This window comes from Dipodomys merriami, unplaced genomic scaffold (genome assembly GCF_024711535.1).
Source record: "Dipodomys merriami isolate MVZ:Mamm:240054 unplaced genomic scaffold, mDipMer1.0.p SCAF_4, whole genome shotgun sequence".
NCBI lineage: Eukaryota > Metazoa > Chordata > Mammalia > Rodentia > Heteromyidae > Dipodomys > Dipodomys merriami.
Window position 1 is genome coordinate 7,988,128 of NW_027205603.1, and position 25,682 is coordinate 8,013,809.

At 39.3% G+C, this 25,682-nt stretch overlaps 1 protein-coding gene across 8 annotated transcripts in view; it reads left to right on the top strand.

The window, feature by feature from the left end:
* Window positions 1-25,682, top strand: part of Cacnb2 (calcium voltage-gated channel auxiliary subunit beta 2) — a 308,080-nt gene that overhangs the window by 100,165 nt on the left and 182,233 nt on the right. The window contains exon 1 of one of the 8 annotated variants that reach the window (XM_069990463.1): window positions 791-1,855. The exons of the other annotated variants lie outside the window; for them this stretch is intronic. Within the exon in view, the coding sequence (XP_069846564.1) occupies window positions 1,808-1,855 (48 nt within the window). The 5' untranslated portion in view covers window positions 791-1,807. Of the gene's footprint in view, window positions 1-790; window positions 1,856-25,682 lie in introns of those variants that run through there. 8 annotated transcript variants of the gene reach the window in all.

The window sequence follows — 25,682 nt, forward strand, 5'->3', positions numbered from 1 at the left end:
AGTCCAAAAGTCAATTTGAATTGCAACTGAGAATTTTTATTTTACTTTAGGTCTCAGACTTAATCATAAAGGCATTCTTATTTTCTCTTCATTGTCTTAGGAGTTTCCGAATTGTGGGAAGTTACGGAATTTTTACAGACTATGAAAATCATGTAATTATACCATTAATTATACTCATGCTATGTTACCAGTAGGCAAAACATGTAACTACTTTGTGGATTGGTCACTTTACTAGTCAAACTAGAAGGCTTTATTAAAGAAGAGATGATTTTTTCAGGTCTTAGTGGTACCTAGCAGGAGTAGTAGCAATAAGTAATAATAATATAATAATAGTAAACAGAATTGTTACTTTAAATTATAGGCTCTACAGAAAATACTGGTAAAATGTTGAATTAACAGGCTCTCATTTTCCATGGGTCTAAAGATGGTGATAGTGGCTTGATAGTAAGGTATAGCAGGAAATAATTAATACAGCTTCTTAAGTGGCAGCAGTATGCAGAGGGAATTGGGCGTGAGGGGAAACTATGGATCAATATCTATAGCACGTTTAAAGGTTATGTGAATCATTGCTTATTAGAACAGTTGATATAATCCAGATTAGTAGCTGAGCCCCCAGTGCATCAATGATTCACCTTTTTAGGTGCAACAGTGCGTTATGTACCTTGCTTTGGAAGACGAATGTCAGGACCAGTTCAGGCTCTGCAAACTGTGTCTTTAGGGAATCATCTACAGAATAGCTCGCAAGGAATATTGACTTGGAAGTACTCAGACTGGGACAGTAGCCTTGTGTTGCTGCCTGGGTCTTCCATCAAAGGTGATATATCATCTAATTAATTAATGAGGTCTGATGCTGATCAAATTTTGCTTGCCAGCGTTGTGCTTACTTAACGTGCTTCCATGTAGAAAATGAGCCTTTGGCTGCCAGCAAAAAAAAAAAAAAAAAACCACACACACACACACACACACAAAATGACGGTGTAGCCGCAGTGATGGGGTGAGTCAGGTCCTTAGCCACAACCAACAAAATCCTTCTTACAATGCCTGTGAAATACATACTGCAGGACGAAGCTTCTGACAGTGTGGAGGGCGGCTCTGTAGTCCTGGGAATCCACCACCGTGAATGCAAGTGTAGGGCTCAGTCATTTTTTTCAGCCGAAGGGGAGGAGGGAGCAATAACAAATCAGCTTTGCCCAAAATGTGACAGAGCTAACAGTGAATCAAGGATGCCTGTGGCCGCGTGTGCATCGTGGGGAAGGCAGTCACAGGCAGCAAGCAGGAGCAGCAGCTTTCTCCAGCAGTCAATAAAACAGCAGCAGGCCGGCATAGGCCTCCTCCTCTCGAAGCAGCAGACTGTGAGGTTGGGGGAAAATGCAAGCCTGTCTGATGTTTGAAAATCTCCTGACTTGAGCATGGCTCCTGTGCAAATGTGGCTCAGAAACCTGGATGATCTGGGCAGTCAAAATCCTGAGTTCGCAGGAGTTCCTACAAGAACAGCAATGCTACTTTTTGTAGATTTTTGCCAATAAGCAAACCCCCTGAAGAATCAAGTCTCATATTACCTGGTGGGGAGGGAGAAGAGGAAAAAAAAAAAAAGAAGAAGAGAGAGAGACAGAAAACAAAGTTTGGCATGCTTATGGAAAATGGTTTTTGTAGCAACTACCTAGAAGGCAGAAGCTAAGGGTTGAGTTGCTCATGCCTTGTACCTGGGAGTGGAAGGTGGGAAGAAATGGATAGTGGCTGTGACCAGACGACCAGGCACAGCCCAGCTCGGTGAAGCCACACGCCAACTGCATTCTGCCTCCTCTTCATGCAGTGCTGCGGGCTGGTACATCGCAGGCGAGCACGGGTGTCCTATGTAAGTTTCTTTTGCTGTACAATCATGCCTAGCAGCTGTAAATGTCCTTTGTATCTGTCTGGTGTATGTTGTTTCTTTCAGATGCTTTAATCCCCGTGCTGAACCAAGCAGACAATCGATCATTGGTGGCATGAGCTTTTCAAGGCACCTGAGATCTCCGGAGAGATTTCTGAGATTATTTTTCCCCCTTCCTTCCAGAGATGTTGTTGTCTGCTTTGGTGCTCTATTACGCTAATCAGGTTGCAAATAACTGGCTCAGCGATTGATCTGAGAGCTCGCCCATAGCTGTATGTGCTGAAACCAGTTGCTATTCTCTTTCACTTAGTGTAGTCCTGTTTTCATATGTGGATTCTGGCACCGAAAAGAAAATGCTTTGCTCTAGAGATAAATACTAGGGAGTATGTCACATTCAGAGCCCCAGAGGCTGAGATTAAATCCTATCTTGAACAGCTTCAGAAAAGTAGCAGATGATAATCATTGGATGGATGACACAGCTTTACCATAATGCCAGCATTTACAACGGCTTCATCATCCTGTGACTATTTGCACTGATATAATGTGTGTGTGTGGGGGGGGGGGGGGAGTTGGTTGTCTCCTCCTCCCCCTCCTCCTCCCCCTCCTCCTTCCCCTCCCCCTCCTCCTTCCCCTCCCCCTCCTCCTCCTCCTCCTCCTCCTCTTCTCCTTCTTCTTCTTCTTCTTCTTCTTCTTCTTCTTCTTCTTCTTCTTCTTCTTCTTCTTCTTCTTCTTCTTCTTCTCCTTCTTCTTCTTCTTCTTCTCCTTCTTCTTCTTCTTCTTCTTCTTCTTTTTCTTCTTCTTCTTCTTCTTTTTCTTCTTCTTCTTTTTCTTTTGCAAAATGGCTGTCTGAGTATTAAATTCTCCAAGGCAGGCTTGCACAAATGCAGAGGTATCACTATTCAGAAATGATTGGAGGCTAATTGAAGGAGACTGTGCAGTATACTCACTGACTGGCTCTGGGAAACCACTTTGCTTTATTTTCACGCCCCTTTGGCCTTCAGCACCTTTTTTTTTTTTTGTTACAGGGAATGCTGTTAAAGGGAATAGGAGCTTTAGGCAGGCTGGCCAGACTGCAGTACTGAATCCTTTGACACTGATTTGAGATTCCTGGCTGCAAACAAGCAGCAAAATTGACAAAGCAAATCAGTTCTTCAGGTTCTAATGTGACTAAATCTGTGACCTTGGAAAATGGGTCAGTAGATGAGATTTAGGAGTTATTTTCCAGGACCAACAAGGTCAAAAATTGGACAGGATGTAAATAGTAAAAGTTGGAGGCCAGGATGGCGAGCTTGGGGGAGGGTTAAATATATTTTTATCAGATCTATCAGATCCTTTAAAGACCTCCTTAATGAAAAGGTTTTTTTTTTTTTGTCATTGTTACATCTTCAGTCTTATTTGTCTTTTGAAAGCAACAGTTGATACGTGGAGAATATATATTGTGATGAGGTGATCGGGAGTTTTAAAAAGAACATCTGCAGAGACTGATGTTTCTCTTCTCCAAGAGAAGAACAAATGCCTTTTAACATCATCTTTGGGAATATGTGCTACCAACTCTTGATGTGTAAAAATCATCCACAGAAAGACTATCTTAAATTGGAAATTAAGATGGCATGAAATTAAAAACCATTATTCCCATGGGATTGTACAGTCAGAATTCTGTAGCTTAATGCAATTCTGTGTCTTTTTCTGTAGGGAATGAGAACAACTCTGTGGCTATGTTTGCTGATTTGGATAGGGGATTTCTGAAATACGGTCTCAAGGCGATCATTTATATTCTATTTGTTCTGGCTCCTGTGTTAAATATGTAAACAAGAAGAAATGATATAATTTCCAGATTGGGTTCTTAACTAAAAAGTATGCAGATTTGGTTCATCTACTAATTTCAAACAATATTTTACTCTGTAAGGAACCACAAAATGTACAGCACAAATATTTTTTACAGAGAAAAGAAGCCTCTGTCAGTAGAGATACATTTTTCTTTATTTTGCTAACCTTGAAGAGCTGGCTTGGAGCTGGTGGGTAACCTGTTACCCACCTGTAGCTGTTTTACCCTGTCTTGACAATCTCACTTCCCGATGGCCACTCAGAGGCCTGGAAATAGGCGATCTGAAACACATTTCCTTGGAGGAAAAGCAGCTACTCTAAGTATGTATATAGTTTGTTTGCTAAGGAAAACAGGGCTACTTTGAGTATAGAGCCAGCTGTACATAAGTCCTAATTTTGCTCCAAAGCTAAGAGATCTGGAGGCTACTTACTAATCATGTCAATGATAGAGAAAAGGACAGTCCTAGGTCTATGGTTGAGTTGTGGTGCTAGTGGTTGGCTCTTGTCCCATCAGACAGACTGTCCTGCTGTCCTTTCTCAGATCTATTGTTAATTTGAAAGTATTGATGATTCTGGTCATGCCAGTACTTAAATGTAAATGCATAGATAGATTAGGTAGAGATACAGAGATTAGAAAGAAAGACACAGACAGACAGACAGACAGACAGACAGGTAGGTAGGTAGAATGAATATACAAACAAGATGGCATAAATACAGCCATGAACTTCATAACTACATTTCAGTCAATGACAGGCTGCCTATATGACAGGAACCCATTCGGATTATAATGCCTAGCGATGTGGTTGTCTTCGTTTATACGTTCTCTGGTATTCAGATGACTACACAATTGCCTAATGATACAGTTTTCAGACAGCATGCCCATTATTAAGTGATGTATGACTCTGTATGTGTGTGAGTGTATCAATATCCTACTAGATTTTTGCCTTTTTTTTTTTAAAGTACCACAGCCCCCTTCAAGATCCCTCCTACTCTAATACTGTCTTTCTGAAGGAATTTGAGTTACGTGGGTTTCCAGAGCTATTACGTGCAGGTGATCTTGCTTTTCCTTTCTAGGATTGGACCTTTTGTTTTATTTTGTTAATTTATTGTTATTGTAAAGGTGATGTACAGAGGGGTAACAGTTACATAAGTCAGATAAACAATACACTTCTTTTTGAACAGTGTCACCTCTTCCCTTGCTCTCTCCCAGTTTTTCCCCTCCCTTTCCCACCCACAAGTTGTACGGTTCATTTTCAAATTAGTGTCTACTGAATAGCACTGCTGCATCTGTTCACTTGGTCCCACCATTTTTGTGCTCCCTCTGACCCTCCTCTAAACAGATAACAAACAAGCAAAACAAAAGGAAATGAACACAAAAAGAGCAACAAAGTAAGAAAAAAAAGCCTCTTGTTTCCATTTCCTGGAGTTCTTTTTGATAAATATTATTTTATATGGTCAGATGCATATAGCTATTGAGCCTTTATGTTCCTGTCCTAAGAATATCCTCCTTTAGTCTCATGTCCTAGTATATTTTTTGTCTTGTACCATCCAGTGTGTTTACTTGTAGATTTATAGGCGCATTCTGGTTACCACACATGAGGGAAACTATGCAACCTGTTTCCTTTGGGTCTGGCTTACTTAATATAATTTGTTCCACATCTTTCCATTTTCTTATGGTACAATATCATTCTTAGTAATGGTTGGGTAGAATTCGTGTGTGTGTGTGTGTGTGTGTGTGTGTGTATGTAGCATATTTTTTTTGATCCATTCATCCACTACAGGGCATCTTTCATAGCTGTTACTTTCTTTTTTAAAAAATTATTATAAAGGTGATGTACAGAAGGATTACAGTAAGCTGTTGCTTTTCCTGAACTGACTTACTTTGGCCTATTTAACATCGCCTCCATATGCTAAGTTGGGTCTACATAGAGACTCCTATGTTTTTCTCCTGTCTTCCTGCGTAAGATTCAATGCAGAAATCTGTTTCTCACATGGTTGCTTTTGTGATCTAGGTTTCATTATTTCGTTTATACCCAGAAATCATTGAGAACCCTGCTTTATATCTTAATAGTCATTTCTCTGTTTACCTAAATAGTCTTAAATGACATGAAAAAACTCTACCAGCTAGGAAAATATTCTTAACTTTAGAAGATATATAAACACAGCAAGTTCTCTGTGCATTCTGTAACACACTTTAACATCTTGACAGGCCCATGCTTCAGGAAGATTGACACTCTTTTTTTTTTTTCCCTGAACTTTCTAGTGAGACCCAGTTGGTCTTCTATATCCATGAATTCCTCCTCTGTAGATTCAACCAACTGTGAATGGAAAATATTTTGGGGAAAAAATGCCATCTGTAGTGGATGTGCACAGACATTTCTTCTTGCAATTTACTCTAACAACTATTTACATTGTATTAGGAATTACAACATCTAGAGATGACTATATTTGTGGGAGAGATGTATTAAATGCAAGTGCTATGCCAACTTTTTTATATATAAGGGACTTGAGCATCATTGAATTTTGGCAGTCACAAGGAGCCATGGACTCAGTCCTCTGTGGTGTCAGAGACACATGCACAAGATGAATATCCTTTATCTGAAATGCTATGGACCAGAAATGTTTCCAATTCTTGAGTCCTTTAGAATCTGGAACATAGGCATAGACCTTTCTGGTTGAGCAGGCTTAGTCTAAAAAACTGGAGCTCTTCCAAATTCCAAACATTTTTTTGAACTTTGGCTTGAAGGATTAAGGTGGTTTGACCTATAGACCAACATGTGGTAGAGTGATTGTAGAAAGACTGTGTGAGGCTTGAAGAATCCTCCTCCTCAGGTGGACCACTCCTGTGTGATCAGGACCCAGATCAAGAATTCAGGCCTCACCTGGTCAGCATGCTTAATCTCCCTCCCAATGGAAACCACCCTTCTTCCCTTTTCCTCTCCCCCAGAAACCCATTAGTCTGACTTCCCACATCATGCATTTGATTTTCCTATTTCCGAATTCTATAAGGATGCACTCATAAACTATACTTTGGTTTTACCTACCACGAGTTGCTCATCCTTTTATGAAATTAACCCATATGAGTTAATCTTGGATGTAGTGGTAGTTGTAACTTTTTTTCATGGTTTTATAATATTCCATGTGTGACTAAACCATGAATGGATTATCCATTCACCCTTGATGGGCATTTGGGTACTTTCCACTTTGGGGCTCATGTAACATGGCTAATGACAGTTGTGACATTGAGTGTTTATGTGTGCATTTGTGTTAGATATAAATGAAATTATCACGTCATAGGGTATAGTATACCTAAGTTCATTTTAAGTTGATAAATTGGCAAAGAGACTCCCAAAAGGCTTGATTAGTTTATATCTCTACTAGCTGTGCCTTCCCTATGCTTGGTTTTAGCTAGTCTAAGTACAAGTATCTCACTATAGTTGCATTTTGCATTTCCCTAATGAAGAATGAATCAAAACACCTGCCTGTATGTTTGATGGCCATGTGGCCATCCTCCTTTGTACAGTGTCTAGTCAAGGTCTTCTTTGTTTTTCTATTGAGTTATCCATCTTTAGGGGCAATTTTGTTCCACAGAGAACTGACAAGGGGAAAATCAACTGAGGATTAGCACCATAAAAGAATGGGACACAGGATGATATATTAAAAGATATGATTAGACTATAGAATTAGACTCGACCTGGGCTTGAATCTTAATATTTTCATTTCATTACTGATATTTTCACTTCTTCTCTCTTTTTGGAGTCTGATCAGTATCCTCTACAGTTAAGATAATGAAGATCTGTTTTGAGAGTTAAAATGGCTTGTCAGCACTTATATAGTACCTGATAAATAGTTCTTTTTCAAAAGCCAGCAGCATGAAACCACAGAACCCAGAACCATAACAAGGAGTATAGCACAGCTGGAAGAGAGAGAAATGGCTGGTAACTGTCTGATATGGACCAGCTGGCAGTCAAGCTTTTTCTTCTTCTTGATCATCTTGCTTTGAATATATTTCTGTTTCAATGACAGGATTATAATCAGATAATGTGTAAATTCTGTGGCTCTTTTAAGTTATAAAAACCAATTCTTACTGAACTTGAAGTATTGAAGTACCAGGTGTGAAGTAGTATACACTCTCAAATTGTAGTTTTTCACTCATAATTCATGCTTTTTCAAAAATCAGAATTGTCCTTTAAACTATATGTGCTATCCTTTGCATATAAATACAGAGAAACTAATATAAAGTATATACAATATACTTTAAATGAGTGGAGATTTTCCAGATATATTCTATGATGTCCTTCGGGATAAAATTTGACTTTTAAGACCTGTGATTATAAAGTCAAATTCACATATGAGAGACTGCTGACTTTTCCCATTTGGGACTGTGTGAGTTTTTTATAGCATTTGACTTTGACCGTGTTGAAATCCTTACTTTGACCCTTCAAATTTTCATGCCATCATTAAGGCTCTAAATTTTTATTTCTTTCCAATTCATACTCATCTTTCAAGGACATGAGAAATCCTTAAGAAGATATATGCCATATCAAAGAAGTAGACTATAACTTCTGAAATAAGTGACATATTTAAGTACTTTTAACTATTGTATAACCAAAATACTACTAGCAAGGTGCTACTGGCTCACAACTGTAATGCTACCTGCTCAGGAGGCTGAGATCTGAGGATCACCTTTCAAAGCCAGCTAGAGCAGGAAAGTCTTTGAGACTCATTTCCCATTAAGCACACAAAAAGCCAGACATGGAACTGTGGCTCAAGGTGGTAGAGCACTAGCGTTGAGCAATAAAGCTCAGGGACAGTGCTCAGGCCCTGAGTCCAAGCCCCAGGAACGAACACACACACACACACGCACACACACGCACACGCACATGCACACGCACGCGTGCACGCGGAGGGAGGAAAGGTAAAGAAAAGGAAATACTACTTACTCTTTTTAGACCTTTGAAATGTGCTTTGGTTGTAAGCTTCCCTCTGCAAAATGAAATTAAGCCAACAGCTCTGTGAGTGTGTAAGGAATGAGCTGGATGGTGACTGTCCAGGAGTCCTGGATGGATCTTCTTCGGCTTGCCTCTTAGGGGTTACTTGTTGCTTTCCCTTGCTCTGGGCAGGACAAGTTTACATGAAAAGCGAGCATAGACTCTTTGGGAGGGCCCAGACTGCATACTGGAGAATCTTGGACAAGTTGTCCATCCGTCTGTGTTTGTTTCTATTGGAATCTTCCTCAGGATGTCTGTGAATATTACGTGCATTAAACTACATAAGCCATTGGCATATTATAAGTACTCAAGTGTGACCTGTTTTAATTGATGTCATTCCCACCCATCCCTGCATCTGAGCACCTTCTCCCGTGCTGTGTAGTGTTGATTGATTCTAGAAGGATCGTTGCTGCTTAGGAAGCACCTATAAAGGCTGACCTCCACGAAGCTGTCTCTTCACGAAGCAATTACTGAGCACCTGTTCTTTGCTCAGAGCTCTTCTGAGAAGTTAAAAATTCACAGAGGCCTAGGCTTGTGGTAGAAATATAAGTGTATTAGAAATTAAGATGGGGTTAAAAAATGAATACTAAGAAGGTGCCTGTAGCTCATGACTATAATCCTAGCTTTCTCAAGAGGCTGAGTTCTGAGGATTGTGGTTTGAAGCCAGCCTGGGCAAAAAAGTCCATAAACTCTTCAATTAAGCACCAAAATCATGCCAGAAATGGAACTGTGGCACAAGTGATAGAGCACTAGTCTTGAGCACAAAAAGCTCAGAGACAGTGCCCAAGACCTGAGTTCAAGCCCCAGGACTGGCACACACAGACCAGAAAAAGTAGAATATCAGGAAGCTGAAACATATTTTGTCTGAGGGGTCAAAGGGAGGGGGGGACAGAAGAATGGAGGGGAAGGGTCTATGAATGCAGTCATAATATTCTACATACATAGGTAAAAATGAAGCAAGTCACTTGAGGTGGATTTAGTAGAGATTGAGGGAGAATGATGGAAGGGCTGACACTGATCAAGATGCCTTGTATGTGATTCAATTGAAACCTCTTTGTACAACTCCTTAAAGATTTTTTTAAAGATGTGGCTGACAACAAATGTCTCTGTTATTAGGAAGAAATGGTATCTCCCTACATTAGGGAGTAGAATGTAGGCAGTCAAGATTTCAGAAAAGCTACATTAGTATAAACTGACAAGGACTGGAGCTTAAATTCTGAGTCCTAGATAAAATTTAAGGTGCAACACAGTGTATATAGTGTGATCATGTTTTCTTTACATGTGTTTGTCTATATTGGTATTTGCACATAGAGTGGTTTAGAAGGCTCTGCCAATGTATGCATAGCTCATGGATGTAGAATCCATGAATGTCTCTGTCATTCAATATTTTATGATAGCTACCTTTTGTGTTTGCAGTATTTTACATGCGCCTTAAAATTGTCAGGTGCTGGTGGCTCATGGCCTATAGTCCCAGCTACTCAGGAGGCTGAGATCTGAGGATCTGAGATCTGAGATCTGAGAATGGTTCAAAGCCAGCCCAGGCAGGAAAGTCCATGAGACTTTTTGTTGTTGTTGTTAGTCCTAGAGCTTGAACTCAGAGCCTGAGCACTGTCCCTGAACTTCTTTTGCTCAAGGCTAACACTCTACCACATGAGCCACAATGCCACTTCCGGCTTTTTCTGTTTATGTGGTACTAGGGAATCGAACCCAGGGCTTCACGAATAGTAGGCAAGCAATGTACCACTAAGCCACATTCCCAGCCTAGTCCATGAGACTCTTATCTCCAATAAACCACCAGAATACTAGAAGTGGCACTGTGGCTCAAGTGGTAGAGTGCTTGTCTTGAGCTGAAAAGCTCAGGGATAGACCCATACCCAGAGTTTGAGCCCCACTACTGACAAAAAAAAAAAAATTCAATCAACCCTCTGCCATTTCTCTGAAGTATATAATGGCAATTCTCAGGTGTTTTTATACTTAAATAGAAATATTTTAAGCATAGAAATATATAGGAATATATTAAATATCTACATATTTATGATTTTAATATTAACATTGAAGTTACATTTTATAGTAAGTTAAAATAATTTCTACTCATAAAATGTACATTTATTTATATTTGTATAGAAATAAAACTTGAAATGAGTTGAAATAACCCATAAGTTGGGGGAGCTGTTGGTTGAGAAATGAACAAATCAACATGGATAATCAAAATACAGAAGGGCCAGGTCTGGCCTTCTTTAGTTTTGTCCCTCGTAGGATACTGTATGCAGATCTGACCAGGAGTGTGTCAGGGTCAAATCCTTTGATGGGCTTTGCTAAGATCCTGTCCCCTAGAGGGTGATCAGAGCCTATTAAGTTTATTGGCACTTTTCCATACCTTTGTTATTAGCTCTTTTACTAAGTAAACAGAGAGCAGATGAATGTACTTCATCATGAGAAATGTTTCCATTAATTTGTGATTAGCCACGGAGTCCTATCTTACCTCACTAAGACATATGCAAGTGAAGGTGGTCAGATACTCCTTATCTGTTGCTGATGGCCCTATTCCAGTATCTGGAAAGACTCTTCACCTGGGGCAGCCCAGTGATGCCCACAGTTGTTGCCCACACCTTCTACCTATTTCTTCTCTTCTGCATTTGATCTCTGCATTTCCTGGCTATGATTGGTTTGCTTAAAGAATGTTGAAGAAAAACCTGACAAAGTAGGTGTAGGAGTATTGGCTGGGGAAATGGAAGGGAAACTAACTCAATGTAAGTACAGATACCTAACAGACTTCTATGTCCTCTTTAGACCTTTCTTGGGAGTGTAGCTGTAAATGTACCTTCCCCAAAGCTTCCAGTGTCTCTATTTGGGACTCCACAGGTACAAGTCTGAGTTCAGTCCTCTCAATCATCCTCTGTTCACTCTCCACTCACCTTCCATATTTCTTCCTACCTTGCTGGTGGGAGTAAAAGATGTCTTTGTGTATTCACTTGTCTACTCCAGAAACAGTCAGTGTCCTTCCTATATATTCTCAGATCCTGTCACTCACGACTGGTAATCTCTGGATGTGATCTCTGTCTTCCATCTGTCTAACCTAGAGAAACAACCTCTTGACCTGTGCCTTCATATTACTTTTCATTCTCCACATAGTAGATACCCTTGTGACTTTCCCCACAATGTAATGTTGTTTCTCCATGGATTCCCATTTTCGGAGACTACTGGTACAATCTGCCTAGCATGCTATCAGATCCTTTTTGACCAAGCCACTGTGTACCCCCATGACCTTAGTTAACCCTTAGCACTTTCGCCAGAAGGCACCGTGGCACTGAATGGCATGATGATGACAATTTCTCAACATCCAGAGCTTACTTTTCACTGCACCTCAGTAAAGGCAGTTGCCCAAACTTGGTTCAATGTTCCTGTTTCTTGCCTATAAAATCTTTGGCTGTAATTATCCTAATTATTCCTTTAAACATCTACAATTCCTTTGAAGTCTATATTTCCTCCCTCCTTCCTCTCTTCTTCCCTCCCTCACTTCCTCCCTGCTCTTTCTGTCACTCTCTTTTGAAATAGTTTTTCTGTATAGTCTAGGCTGGCCTTGAACTCATGATCTTACTGCCTCTGCCTCTAAGCAATGAGATTACAGGCTAGAACTACCAAACCCAGCTTTCAATCCTTTTTCATTGTTTGTCTAGTCACAATGCACACTCTCCTATGCAGTCTCAAGAGACAGACTTTTGGATAAATATAAAGCTAATGCTGGAGAGATATTATCAAATTATAACATGAAATTTTCATTATATATGTAAAATTGGTTATGTACTTTTGTTTATAAACACATTTCACTTTGTGATAGTTGAAAATTTGGTTCCTTTGTTTGAACCATTTGAAAAGAAGACAAGAAATTTTGTGGCTAGAGTTTGAAACTGGGTAATGAGTTTACTGTGTTGAGTAAATTGGCCCAATTCCTCACTCTTTATAGTTTGTGTATTGCTTTCAAAGATTTCAAGCAAGGATCTGTTTATTTACCCATAACAGAGAGCTACTCAAGTATAGACGATAGCTTAGCTTTGATTTGCATGATGAAATTCACTACAAACCACAAAATAACTTTTATTTAAAAATAGTGGTTAATAGTGGGTAAGTATGTTTAAAAGCAAAAATATTTTGATGTATCTTTAAGCACGGTCATTTAAAAATAAAACAACAGGAAGTGGCGCTGTAGCTCAAGTGGTAGAGCGCTCGCCTTGAGCTGAAGAGCTGAGGGACAGCGCCCAGGCCCAGAGTTCAAGCCCCACGACCGACAAAAAAAAAATAAAATAAAATAAAACAACATCAGATTATAGAAGTCCTTGAGTTAAAGGCTTTGACAATGCCATGTATTAGAAAGCTGCCCTAATCAGGTACCAGTGGTTCATGCCTATTCAGGAGGCTAAGATCTGAACATCGAGGTTGGAAGCCAGCCTAGGCAGAAAAGTCTCTGTGAGACTCTTATCTATAATTAACCACTTGAAAACTGGAAGTGGTGCGGTGGCTCAAGTGGTGAAGTGCTAGCCTTCAGCACAAAGAGGCTCAGGGACAACACCCCAGGTCCTGAGTTCAAGCCCCATATCTGATCAAAACATCAACAAAAAAAGCTGCCCTTATATCTGTACCATGAATAATGCTAGTAGTTCGCTTTAATTTTAGGAGATGTGTCAATCATCCTCACCCCCTTTCCAGCTCAAGCTCAGGTACAGTACAGCCTTTTGTGTTGGTGTAGAGAACCTTCAATCCCAGGATGACCTTTCTGCTGAATAGATCTGCTTCCCATTGAGCAGGCCTCCTAGGTGTGTGTTCTCTCCCTGGCTATTTCATTGAGGCAAGAGCCAATTGTCTTCTGCTGGAATCATGAAAAGTGGCCTCCTTTTTTGTTTGTTGGTTTTTATTCTTCCTTGCACCTTTGTTGTGTGCATACCACAATTCTCCTTCTGCCTACATGAGGAATAAATAATGTATACAATCTACTCGGATTTCCAAACAACAAACCTGTAAGAAAGAGTTCGGAGTGGGTGGGAAGGAACTTCTTCATTGTCATTGCAAAAGCATTGAGCTTCCTGCAGTTTCTGACTTGTACCACATTTCTTTTTTCTTTGTTTTTGGAGGGGAGGGTTGGTAACTGTGTCACTGGCTCTGTGAAACATCTCCCAAATGCCTCACTGACTTCTCGGTGGTCATCTCCCTTAGTCAGTTTCTTTCTTTGGGACAGAGAGACAATGAAATTGAGTGATCATTATTCAAGGGGATGGGTCAGAACACAATCTTTTTCTCTAGAGTGGCAGGAGTTTAAAAAGAATCTACTTAGGGCTGGGTTGTAACTGAGTAGAGCACTTGCTCAAACATATGCCAGGCCCTGGGTTCAATATCCAGCATTGAACAATAATAACAACCATGACTTACAGGAAAATGTGAAATTTTCCTGCTTGTTTCTTTCCCCAGCTTAAACGCCTCTGTATTACTAATCACTGTTTAGAGCTTTATAGAGGATAGCTCATTTATTGTTTGGGTGATACATGATAGAATTTACCTCTTTTAAATACATGAAATTCGTTGGTGGTTTATAGCCATGTTTCTCCATGTATTCTTAATGTCTCTAGCATTAGATTCCCCATGGATGTTTGTGAATGGATCGATGAATGAATGAGTGAATGAAATGCAGATCCCCCCCCCCCTCCCAACAACTCTCCAATCTCACAGAGCCTGCCAGGTATATACATTCTGGGTATATCTTTAGTAATCTCTGTGATTTTTGATGCTCTTTGTTGTTTGTAGTCCCTCGGTCAGGGGGAGAGCTGAGCTGAAGGTGGTCTGGAGTTGGGATGGGTGGTCCTGAGAATCTGGACTTGAGGGGCTCTGGCTGGGTTGTAGAGCCCTTCCTCTGAGGAAGTCACTTTGCCTCAGGTGAAGTGGTATCGAGTTGCTAAAGGTTCCAATTTCTGGGAGAGAGGATCAGAGTGACCCAGCATGATCTTTTCCCTAGGCCACATAGAGTAAGGCTAGCTGACTGACTCTCATACCCACCAGGAGACAGAGGAGGAGAATATCCCAAAGAAAATTCTAAGTGTTCTTTCTAGAAAAAAAATGAACATAGATTCTAGGTAGCCACAAAATATAGATATTCTTTGCACATGCAAAGGACAGGATATGACTTTTCAAATATACCATTGTTCTTCCGTGGTTAAAATTAACTTAGAAAGTAAAGTGTTAAGCTCTTCAATTACATAAATAGAAATTATGGAAAAAGTAACTAATAGCGATATACTTTGTAAGGAAAAATCCAGAATTGTAAAAAAATGGATTAGCACTTGGTTAAAATTTATGGAGAGTAAGAGCTTAATAGATATTTAAATTATTTGAAATGATTTAAGGAACTAGTAATGGCAGTAAGAATTACATTCAAATGTATTCCAGAGGCATTAGCAATTTGTTGAATTACAACATTGAATAGCATGAGAAGATTGAAGAATTGAATAAAGAAACACTTAGAACATACTGAGGAAAGAGCTCAACTAACAATACTGAATACTTTTCAAGAGACAGTCTTTGTTGTAAGATGTAGTTCATGTCATCTTGTTGGAACCACGCATCTGGGCACAGATAGCTCCGGGGTCTTAAATGAAAGATACGGTTGGGCTATCTGAATTCCAGCGAGTCTCATTCTTTGAGAGGTCCTACTAATCTCCAACTGTTAAATAATGGTGGAGGCTTTGGAAAGAAATAGAGAGCGACCCTTTATTGTCTGTGGGCAATTTTCAACACCTTGCAGTACATCTGCCTCAAATCAATTGGCCTGTGTACTTATCTGGAGGAAAATAAATTTCAGCAGTAGACGTAGCTGAAAAGGATAAGGAAAATATTTTACAAATCTTCAGACTGTATCTATTACTTCTTAGTGCTCTTTCCTCCAGAAAAGACACTGAAAATCCCTTTAAAAAGGTGATTAACAACATACAAAAAGTTTCCAGAAACAGATTCTGTCTCCAGACAAGTACACCCTGCATTTAATGATTTTGTATGATCTTGTTATTTATGGGCTCAAAGCAAGGGTTGTCTATGAATTTTTATGTTTGGAAGATGGAGGGTTACAATTTATTTACATTTCTTCACTCATTTGTTTATTCATTCTTTTTTTTTTTTTTTTTGCCCTGCGGGAGGTTGAACCCAGTGTCTTGTGTGTTGCTAAGCAAGCACTTTACCACTGAATTATAACCCCAGCTTGAGTCACAAATATTTTTTAAAGAGAAAGCCATACTTTTTTCATACATACAAGAAATCACTTTATTTGAAGTCTTACAATTTTTTTAAGGTTTCTGTGAATTGCTCTTGTCTGTCTCAGCAAAGCAACTAATCTCATGGAATTTTCATCTCTAGACTATCACTATAATTAAACAAGAATAGAAACCTTGTTTCTGGGAATTCAATAACTTTAGATGCTTTAGGATGAGCCTCTACTTTAAGTATAAGGCCCTCCCTCCTGGAGTGTATTTTACAGATTTTTGGATTTTCTTTCTTCTGCTGTAATTCATTGCAGTGTGGAGATGTTCTCCATCCTGCTTAATTTTTGTATTTTTTTAAACAGTCATACAAAGGGGTTTCAATGCAACATGTCAGTTTATGAATACAGTGCATCTTTGGTCACCTGGATCACTCTTTGAAATACATGAATGTGGCTGGTCCACCAGTGGCTCACATCTGTAATCCTAGCTACTCAGGAGGCTGAGATCTGAGGATCACAGATTAAAGTCAGTCCAGGCAGGAAAATGCACGAGACTTTTACCTCCAATTAACCATCAAAATGCTGGAAATGGAGCTGTGGCTCAAGTGGTAGCAAAAAAGCTCAGGGACAGCACCCAGGCCCCAAGTTCAAGCCTCTGAACCAGCACCAAAAAAAGAAAAAGGTGATGATGATAATGATCGCTGAAATGATGAGAAGGAATGCCAAGTGTCATAAATTTAATGACATGATACGATAAATCCACTTACGGTCAAGATGAAATACATATGCAGACTTCTGCTAAATAAGAAAACTGAACGTGTGATATCTGAATTATAAAGCAAGCGATCTTAATTTTTAGTTTAGTGATGTTTATGTTTATCCATTTAATCAGTGTTTATTTAATGCCTAGCACAGATCAGATAAAGCTACTCTTGTGGGTACAAAGTTGAATCATAGTCCCTTTCCTCAAACTTATCATCTAGACACTCACCTCTCCCCTACTTTTCTTCCCTTTCTATCCTCACTCAGGAAGATCACAGAGGAGAAACTGCCAGGGAATCAGTTTCCTGTAAACAGTTATAACATAATGAGCTTATAGATAATGTGGTGTAAATCTCGATATTACATATTTTCTGGTTCATCTATACAGATTGGTATAGTGATAAATCTAATAAGAAAGTAATTCTTTTTTTGGCAGTACTTTTTTGAACTCAGGGTCTCACACTTGATTGCAGCTTGCACCCTACTACGTGAGACATACGTCCAGTCTTTTCTGGCTAATTGGAGATGTACTGTGAACTTTTCTGCCTGGGCTGGCTTTGAATTGTGATTCTCCAGCTCTCAGCCTCCCTACTGAATAGCTAGGATTACAGGAGTAAGCCACTGATGCCTAGCCAAAAAGAAATTATTATTTTGGAGCTAGTCCTGGGCTTGAACTCAGGGCCTAGACATTGTCCCTGAGCTTTTTTGCTCAAATCTAGCACTCTACCACTTGAGGCATGGCGCCACTTCTGGCTTTTTCTGTTTACGTGGTACTGAGGATTCGAACCCAGGAGTTTCATGCATGCTAGGCAAGCACTCTACCACTAAGCCACATCCCCAGCCCAGGAGAAAATTATGCTTTTTTCATATATTTTTATTGTAAAAATACTGTACAGAGGGGTTACAGTTACATGAGTAAGGTAATGAGTACATTTCCTATCGAGCATTGTTACCTCCTCCTTTGTTTTTCCCCTACTGTACCTTCCCTCCACACCTCCCCAACTCCTCTCCCACCCCCCCTCGATAAAATTATTCTTAATGTTGCTGTTGCTGCATCGATTCATTTAATGTCTAATCCATTTTACTGCTGTACACGTGTCATGACCGAAAAGACACGAGATTTGGCTTAAGACTTGATATGGTAAGAAATAAGACACTACTCTTCTGAAGATCAATAATCTACACTGAGGTAAAGAGAGGTACTCAAGGACAAATCTGACATCTTAGGACATTGGATTTGAATAGGATAGGTTAGACAAGGCCAGGTCTTAGTCCCAAAGTGAGGTATCATGGCAGAAGAAAAGTCCCCAATGATAAGAACCATTGAGACAAGAACAAGATAATGAACTGTAGATATAGTCATCTCAGTTTTTCTGTTTTGTTCTTAAAGCATGATTTAAATAGACTAACATGTTATTACCAAGTCGCTCCACATTTATTTTACAACACATTTTGAGTTACTTGTTGCCTGAAAACAATTCATTTTTTGGTGGTTGTTGTTTGATTTGTGTTTTTTTAAATAATCTCTAGTAGGTTGTATTTGAAATGATCCATGTTGCAACTCATGAGTCCTCTTTCTGGAACATCTTCCCTCTTCACCTTCTTATCAAGGACATTTTCATTTAGTTGGTTGGCCAAATTAATCAAATCTAAAAGGATGTGGCTGTCTTTTTGAAAGCTGTCCCAGAATTGGTAAAAAAAAAAATAATAATAATAAAAATGGTTCTGTTCTTCTTTGGAAGGAGTTCAGAAAGCCCCTCCCTCCCTGACCTCCTCATTTCCTCTTCTCCCCACCTGCCCCCAATAGTCACTGTCCGAAAGAACCAGAAAATGGCTTTCTGACTGTTATTAATAATGACAAGTCATTGTTGCTGAGTCCCTCCAAGGGGACAGGATGTGGTTAGACCCTTGCTTAAGAAACTATTGTTCAGCGACATTTCCCATGTCCTTGGCCTGCCTGGGTATTGCTGCAGCATGGTGCACTGGGATGCCTTTGAAGTTCACTTGGCAGCCATTTGTAGCATTTCAGCCAGCAGATTTTGTATAAAAGATGTCATAATAGTATATACAAAAATAATATGCTTCTTGCCCTTGAAGAGTTCATAATTCAAGCAGGTCAGCATTTTGTTGATAAATCATAAAAATGCTCCCAAGAAGTATCATTGCCTATGGACAAAATTTGAGGCAAGCTATTAGAAATGTTCTGATTGGCCTAAACTAATAAAGAGCTCTTCAACATCATTGGTACCACTAGCTCTGGCTCAAGATGAATAAAACAATGTCCTCTCCAAGAGAACAAATTCTAACAGCTGTTTCAATTCATTGGTGCTAGGTTTTATAACCTGTGTGTTTGTTGAAATCCCTTCTATTGAGGTCATCAATTGTCCCATTCATCTTAACTTCAGAAAAATCAAGCTTATCCATTGCTCATTTGGCTCCATTCAAAAATGTGTACATGCACAGTCTGGGTTTTGAATAGACCTAAATGTGACTTCCAATGATTAATATCTTATGTTCCGCCACAGTTGGTGTCTTCATTTGCATTGGTAAGAATCACAATAATGAACCATGAGTGTTTTCTGTGTTCTACACACCAACACTGACCTATATGCTATAATCCTAAAAATTACATAAGCTCATGTGTAATCCTTATATAACTTATGAGCCCTTATAAAGTCCTTTTATTATATAAATGAAAAGAGGGGCACACGGGGACTGTTCTCAATGTTGTATGTCAAATAAATGTCATAGCCAGGTTTGGAATATAGTGGGTCTATATAGATAATGTCTCTCTACATAATGTCTCTCTATATAATCTCTCTCTATATAATGGAATACAATGTCTACTCTTTTATTTGTACACCAAAGACTCCTATAGGCATTAAGGCCTCCTTTTCTGTGTATTACAAAAGATGCCCTTTTTAAAAAAAACACATTTTTTTTAATTGTAAAAATACTGTGCAGAGGTGTTAAAGTTACATGAGCAAGGTAATGAGTACATTTCCTATCAAGCATTGTTACTAACCTCCTCCTTTGTTTTTTCCCTAGCATCCCTTCCCTCCCACCTCCACAATTACACCCCCTTTACCCCCCCGCCCCACCTAAATTATAAAGTTCATTTTTCAACATAGTGTCTTGTACATCTCATTGTTACAATGGGTCAACCTGTATCCCTATTTAAACATTTTCTTTTTTCCCCTCCCCTTCCCTTCCCAAGCTAGAGAAGTATATATACAAGATGCAGGGCACCGACATCAAATACAGTGAAAACAGGGGTTATACCATGGGGGAGGAACATACAAAGAAACAAAAAGATCTCATGGTACATTATAAATTCGCTAGGGACAATAGGAAGAAAGAAAAAACCACTTGTGCCCCTATCTTGGGGTTCATTTCGCTTACCATCATCTTATCTGGTTATATGTATATAGCTTTTGACCTTTTCTGCTTGCTCCAGACATATACTAGTTATTGCAAATCAGGGAAACCATAGGACCTATGTTTCTTTGGGCCTGGCTTACTTTACTTGATATTATTTTTTCCAAGTAAAAGATACTCTTTTTGAGTGAACAAGGCAGGAAAAAAAAATGCACCGCACTAGAAAGTTATAATCTTGAGCACTTTTCTGCCTAGGCGGGCTTTGAATTGTGATCCTCTGGACAAACTACATAGCAAGATCTTGTCACAAAACCACTCCCTCCAACTTGGCATGGTGGCTTACACCTGTAATCTCAGATACTTGGGAGGAGGAAATTGGAAAGATTGTGGTTTTTCAGCCAGCATGGATAAAACATTACAAAATCCTCATCTCAACAGTTGGATGTGACATGTGTCTGTTGTCCAGCTAAATGAGCATCTTAAAAGGGAGGATTTTGATTCAGGCCATCCAGGGGGGAACAATGTAAGACCCTATCTCAAATAAGTGAAAAACAAAAAGAACTGGGAGCATAGACCAAGTGGTAGAGTCACTGCCTAGCAAGCATGAAGCTGTAGTTTAACCCTCAGTACCAACCAAAGACAACAAAACCAAACAAAAAATATCTACCCTCTCCAGCAAAAAAACAAAATACAAAGAACACAACTCGTATTGGAGGAAGGGAATGAGAGGTGGTTGAACTCTTAGAGCCAGTGGGGAACTTGAGAATCCTAAATCACACATCTGATCGCATTTTTATGTATCCAAGGGTGAAATTAAGAATATCACAGGAAAGGAATTCATTTGGGGCTCATTGAGAAATAGAGAGCACTGATGAGTGGCAGTTATTAGCTGTAAGTTCCAGTTCACAAAATACAGCACTATACTCAGGCCTTGACCTGGAGGTAGGTTGTAGTTTTATACCTGGATTGTATCCATTCACTACACATACTCTTCTCCCCTCCTATGAGCTATACTGCCCAGGATTCCTCCTTCATGTAGTCTCTTTGTGATTTGCAGCTGCCTCTGTGACTTTTGTTTGTTTTTTATTTAACAAATACAGCATGGTGGAAGTGATGGGGTATGATGGTCAAGATTTTAGGTAGGACTCCACCTTTCCTTCTCCCCAGGGTTTCCTTGCTGTGGGCGTGGTGTCCCTTAGAACTCAAGTGGCATGCTATGAGAAACTCAGTCCATATAGAGAAGGCTCAGGGTTTGCTGTCACCAGCCCCAGGGGAGCCTCTAGCAGACTGCCACCATTGAATGACACTTCATGAACTTCCTTCCAGCATGTAAATGACACTTCATGAACTTCCTTCCAGCAGCACATTGAACCAAAGTTGAAACTAGCCAAATAGTTCTTGAACCATTATTACACTTCAGTCCCTAAGTGTAAATTGCCCACTGAGCCTAGTGGATCCACAGAATGGTCATTGTTGTTTAAAGCTATCCAGTTTAGGGAGCCTTTTGGCTCATATGAAGCTACTGGTCACAGAATTTCATCCAAGTATGTCTTAGTTAAAAGCAACGTTTTTATTTCATACAAGTGTTATACTGCTGTAATGTTTTAAAGATGTACTTTTTAGTTGTTCATTTGAGATTTCACTGACCAAATAAACTATGTTTTTACCTTTCAAATAGCTTTTGAGGGGAATACTTCTATTTATTAGTCTTTTAATAATAATTATAGAGATGAAATTCTTGAATTTATTGAGTTGCACAGCCTCACAGAGGCTGATAAAAGTCTGCGGAAATGGTCCTTGGAGTAATTTTCTGTAAACAGACACAATTGTAGAATTATAAAAGTAGTCATGGAGGGATATAGTTTTTGAAATTCATAGAGAACAAAACCTGTCATATAGTACTATATAAGCTCTGTGTCAATACATTCAACAACAACACTAATGGTGGGTATAATTACTAATCATGATTTTGAAGTGCGAGTAAACATTTTTTCTAAAATGTGATGCTGCAAAGTTCAAATATGCAGCAAAATTGAAAGAACCTTAATTACACTCAGAGGCTCACTCTGTGGATTCTCCCATTAACACTATACTATAATTCCTTGTCCTTACATTATCCCTCCATCATGGAAAAATTGCAGTGTGATTTTTTTTTTGAATTTTAACTTTTTATTACCTCTGCTTGTACAAAGAGGTTTCGATTTAACATGTGAGCTTATCTTGATCAGTATTACCCTCCACCATTTCCTCTTCATCTATCCCAGCTCACCCATCCCCTCCCCCCCGTTTTCAATGTTATGACTGTATTTGCCCACCCTTCCTTTCTCCATTCATTTGCTCTTCTCTCCACTTGGCCTTCCGCCCTTTCCCCCACTGACCTAACATGTTCACCAGTTTCCTGATACTCATTTCATTACACTGTAAGTTATTCAGAGGTGTCACACCTTTGGAATCCTCCCTTGGGTATAGCATGCTTTAGACACGTGGTATGTGTATATCTGCATATGGCCCTGCATATGTGTTCATGTACATTTATAATTCAGATCTAACTTCTACATATGAGAAAAAAATACATTCTTTGTCTCTCTGAGCATTCCCTTCATGTAATTTTTCCCAGGTCCATGCATTTCCCTGCAAATACTATAATATTCTTCCTGATGGATGAGTATAATTTCAACACACAAACATATCACATTTTCTCCATACATTATGGAGCATCTGGGATGTTTGCATAACTTAGTTATGGCAAGTAGTGCACCAATGAAGAGGGTTGTGCAAGTTTTCTTTACTCTATCTTGATTTGTAATTTTTTTGGATCAGTGTCCAAGAGTGGTATTGCTGGATCACAGAGTAGTTCTTTTGAAGATTCTCTCTGTCTTCCATAGTAGTTTGCACGCATACCAGCAATGTACTAGGGTTATTTTTGTTTTCAAACATTGCAGTGCCAACTGCAAAGCCCATTGTAAATCCCTCTTAAATAATTCAGTGTGCATAACATTAACTAGAAGATGGACATATATTTTCAATATGTTTGAAGCAATTACAATCTGATAGGGAAATGGCTGTGATTTCTCTTGATGGCCTAGATGCTGATACTGCCACCATGGCTTGTTTCTAGTATTTGTAAGTAAAGAAACGATAGATTTTAGTTAGCAGTTACTGAGAATAAGGATGTGATTTTCCTCTACACAAGTTCAAGTTCATGAATCAGTATAGCCATAAACTCTTTGGGGTCCAAGAGGCCCCTCATAAACAAGACTTCTAATACGAATTTTGCAGATGATCTATGTATAAATTAAAGTTCAACTCCGAGGGGCTGGAGGTGTGGCTCAAGTGGTAGAGCACCTGCCTAGCAAGCATGAAGCTCTGAGTTCAATCCTCAGTACTACAACAAAGGGCTCAAATGAACAGAGTTTGCTTTTTAAAAATAAAGTTCAACTTGGATAGCCTGCGTAATACTTGAGCAGTCAAGTTTTACAAATGAATTTTGATATTTTTTTACCTGTGAGATTTCCAATGACTGCTTTCTAGAGTACTATAAACCTCTAGAAAGCAGTCATTGGAAAGGAAAAGGATTTGACATCTATATCAATTTCCTGGGGCCATTCTTCATAAAACACCCAACAACTGGGTGCCTTAAAGCAATAGAAATTTGTTGTCTCAAAGTTCTCGAGGCTAAAAGTCTGAAAAGCAAGAATTGTTAAGGTGATATTCCTGCTAATGGCTCTCAGAGCGAGTCCACCCGCACCTCTGCCAGCCGCTGGCAGCCTTGGGCATCATTGGGGTTGCAGATGTATGACTGCTGTGCTAGTCACATGATCATCCTTTCCCTGTATATACATAGAGCATCAGGCCCTCTTTCATAAGGACACTAATTCTATAGGACCTCACCATGTCTTTTATTGGAGAAGAGGTGGGCATAGTTCAACCTATAGCATGTGATTCAAAGCCACAAGATTGTATTTTATTTATTTTTGTCAGTTGTGGAGCTTGAACTCAGAGCCTCGCCGCTGTCCCTGAGCCTCTTTGTGCTCAAGGCTAACGTTCTACCACTTGAGCCACAATGCCATTTCTGGTTTTTGAGTAGTTAGTTGAAGCTCAGAGTCTCACGGGGACTTTTCTGCCTGAGATGGCTTCAAACCGTGATCCTCAAATCTCAGCCTACTGAGTAGCTAGGATTACAGGTGTGAGCCACCTGCATCTGGCTTGGCACATTTTAGCTGTAGTTTTCAATTACATATTTTGAGAAGGATCTGAAATTAAATCTCTGATCTTTCATAGGCAGCATTTTTCATCTAGAACACTAAGCTTGTGCTGAGTGCTTTTTCACGGTTCTTTAGAAAAAAAACTTTGGAATATCAAAAAATACAGATCTAAATAAGTATAATCTCTAATGTTCATATTTTAGTCCCAACATCAGTTCCTTAATTGCTTTCTTCATCTTTCAATAGTATTGTAGAAACCAAAACTTGTATTCAAAGAGCAATTTCATAATGAATCAACAACAGCTATTGAGCAACATAGAACATAATATCCCTAAGGAGAAAAAATATAGTATATTGAACCATGTCCTTAGGATCTTAGAGCAAAAAGAGGCTGGTGAGCATACATACACTTGCACACACATATTACTCATACATACAGATACACAGACACATAAAGACATAGATGCACACAGACACATACTTACATATACACACATATACAGAGACACATAGACACACACCAATAGACAATATACATTGACACATATATACTATGCATATGTGAGCAAGCACACATACACATAACACACCCATATGAAACAGTACATCACAAGCAAGCCAACCAAAAAAATTCTTCTCCACTTTTGGGTCTATTTTAATTTTTCTTTCTGATTTTGAAAAATCAAAAACGATATCTGCAAATTTAGTTGTAATGTCAGGTTTTTTTCCTTTCTTAAATCCTAAGATTGTCCTACCAAAAAAGACCAAATTCATATAAAACCAAAGTCATCAAAAGCCATTCAAAATCTACATCATGAATTTACTGTTGTTTCAAGTAAAAGGTAAACTGTTCACCCTTGACTGTGTTGTCTGACTACACGAAATTCTCAGGGATGGAAGCCCAGCCTGGCAGCACTGATGTATATGGACTCAGTTCTGCAGCCTTATTTCAGTTGTTTTATGCTGAGCACAAACTTATTCTACACTATTTCTTAGAAGGGGCTCTTTAACCATTGTTACCATTTTTTAAATAATTGAGATGTGTAGTTCCAAAGAAATCTTAGACACCAGGGCAACATGTGGTCCTTTACACACACACACACACACACACACACACACACACACACACACACACACACACACACACACACACACACACACACACACACACACACACACACACACACACACACACACACACACACACACACACACACACACACACACACACACACACACACACACACACACACACACACACACACACACACACACACACACACACTCTCTCTCTCTCTCTCTCTCTCTCTCTCTCTCTCTCTCTCTCTCTCTCTCTCTCTCTCTCTCTCTCTCTCTCTCTCTCTCTCTCTCTAAAAAGAGATTGAAAAGGACTCAAAATCAGATGTTATTAGATT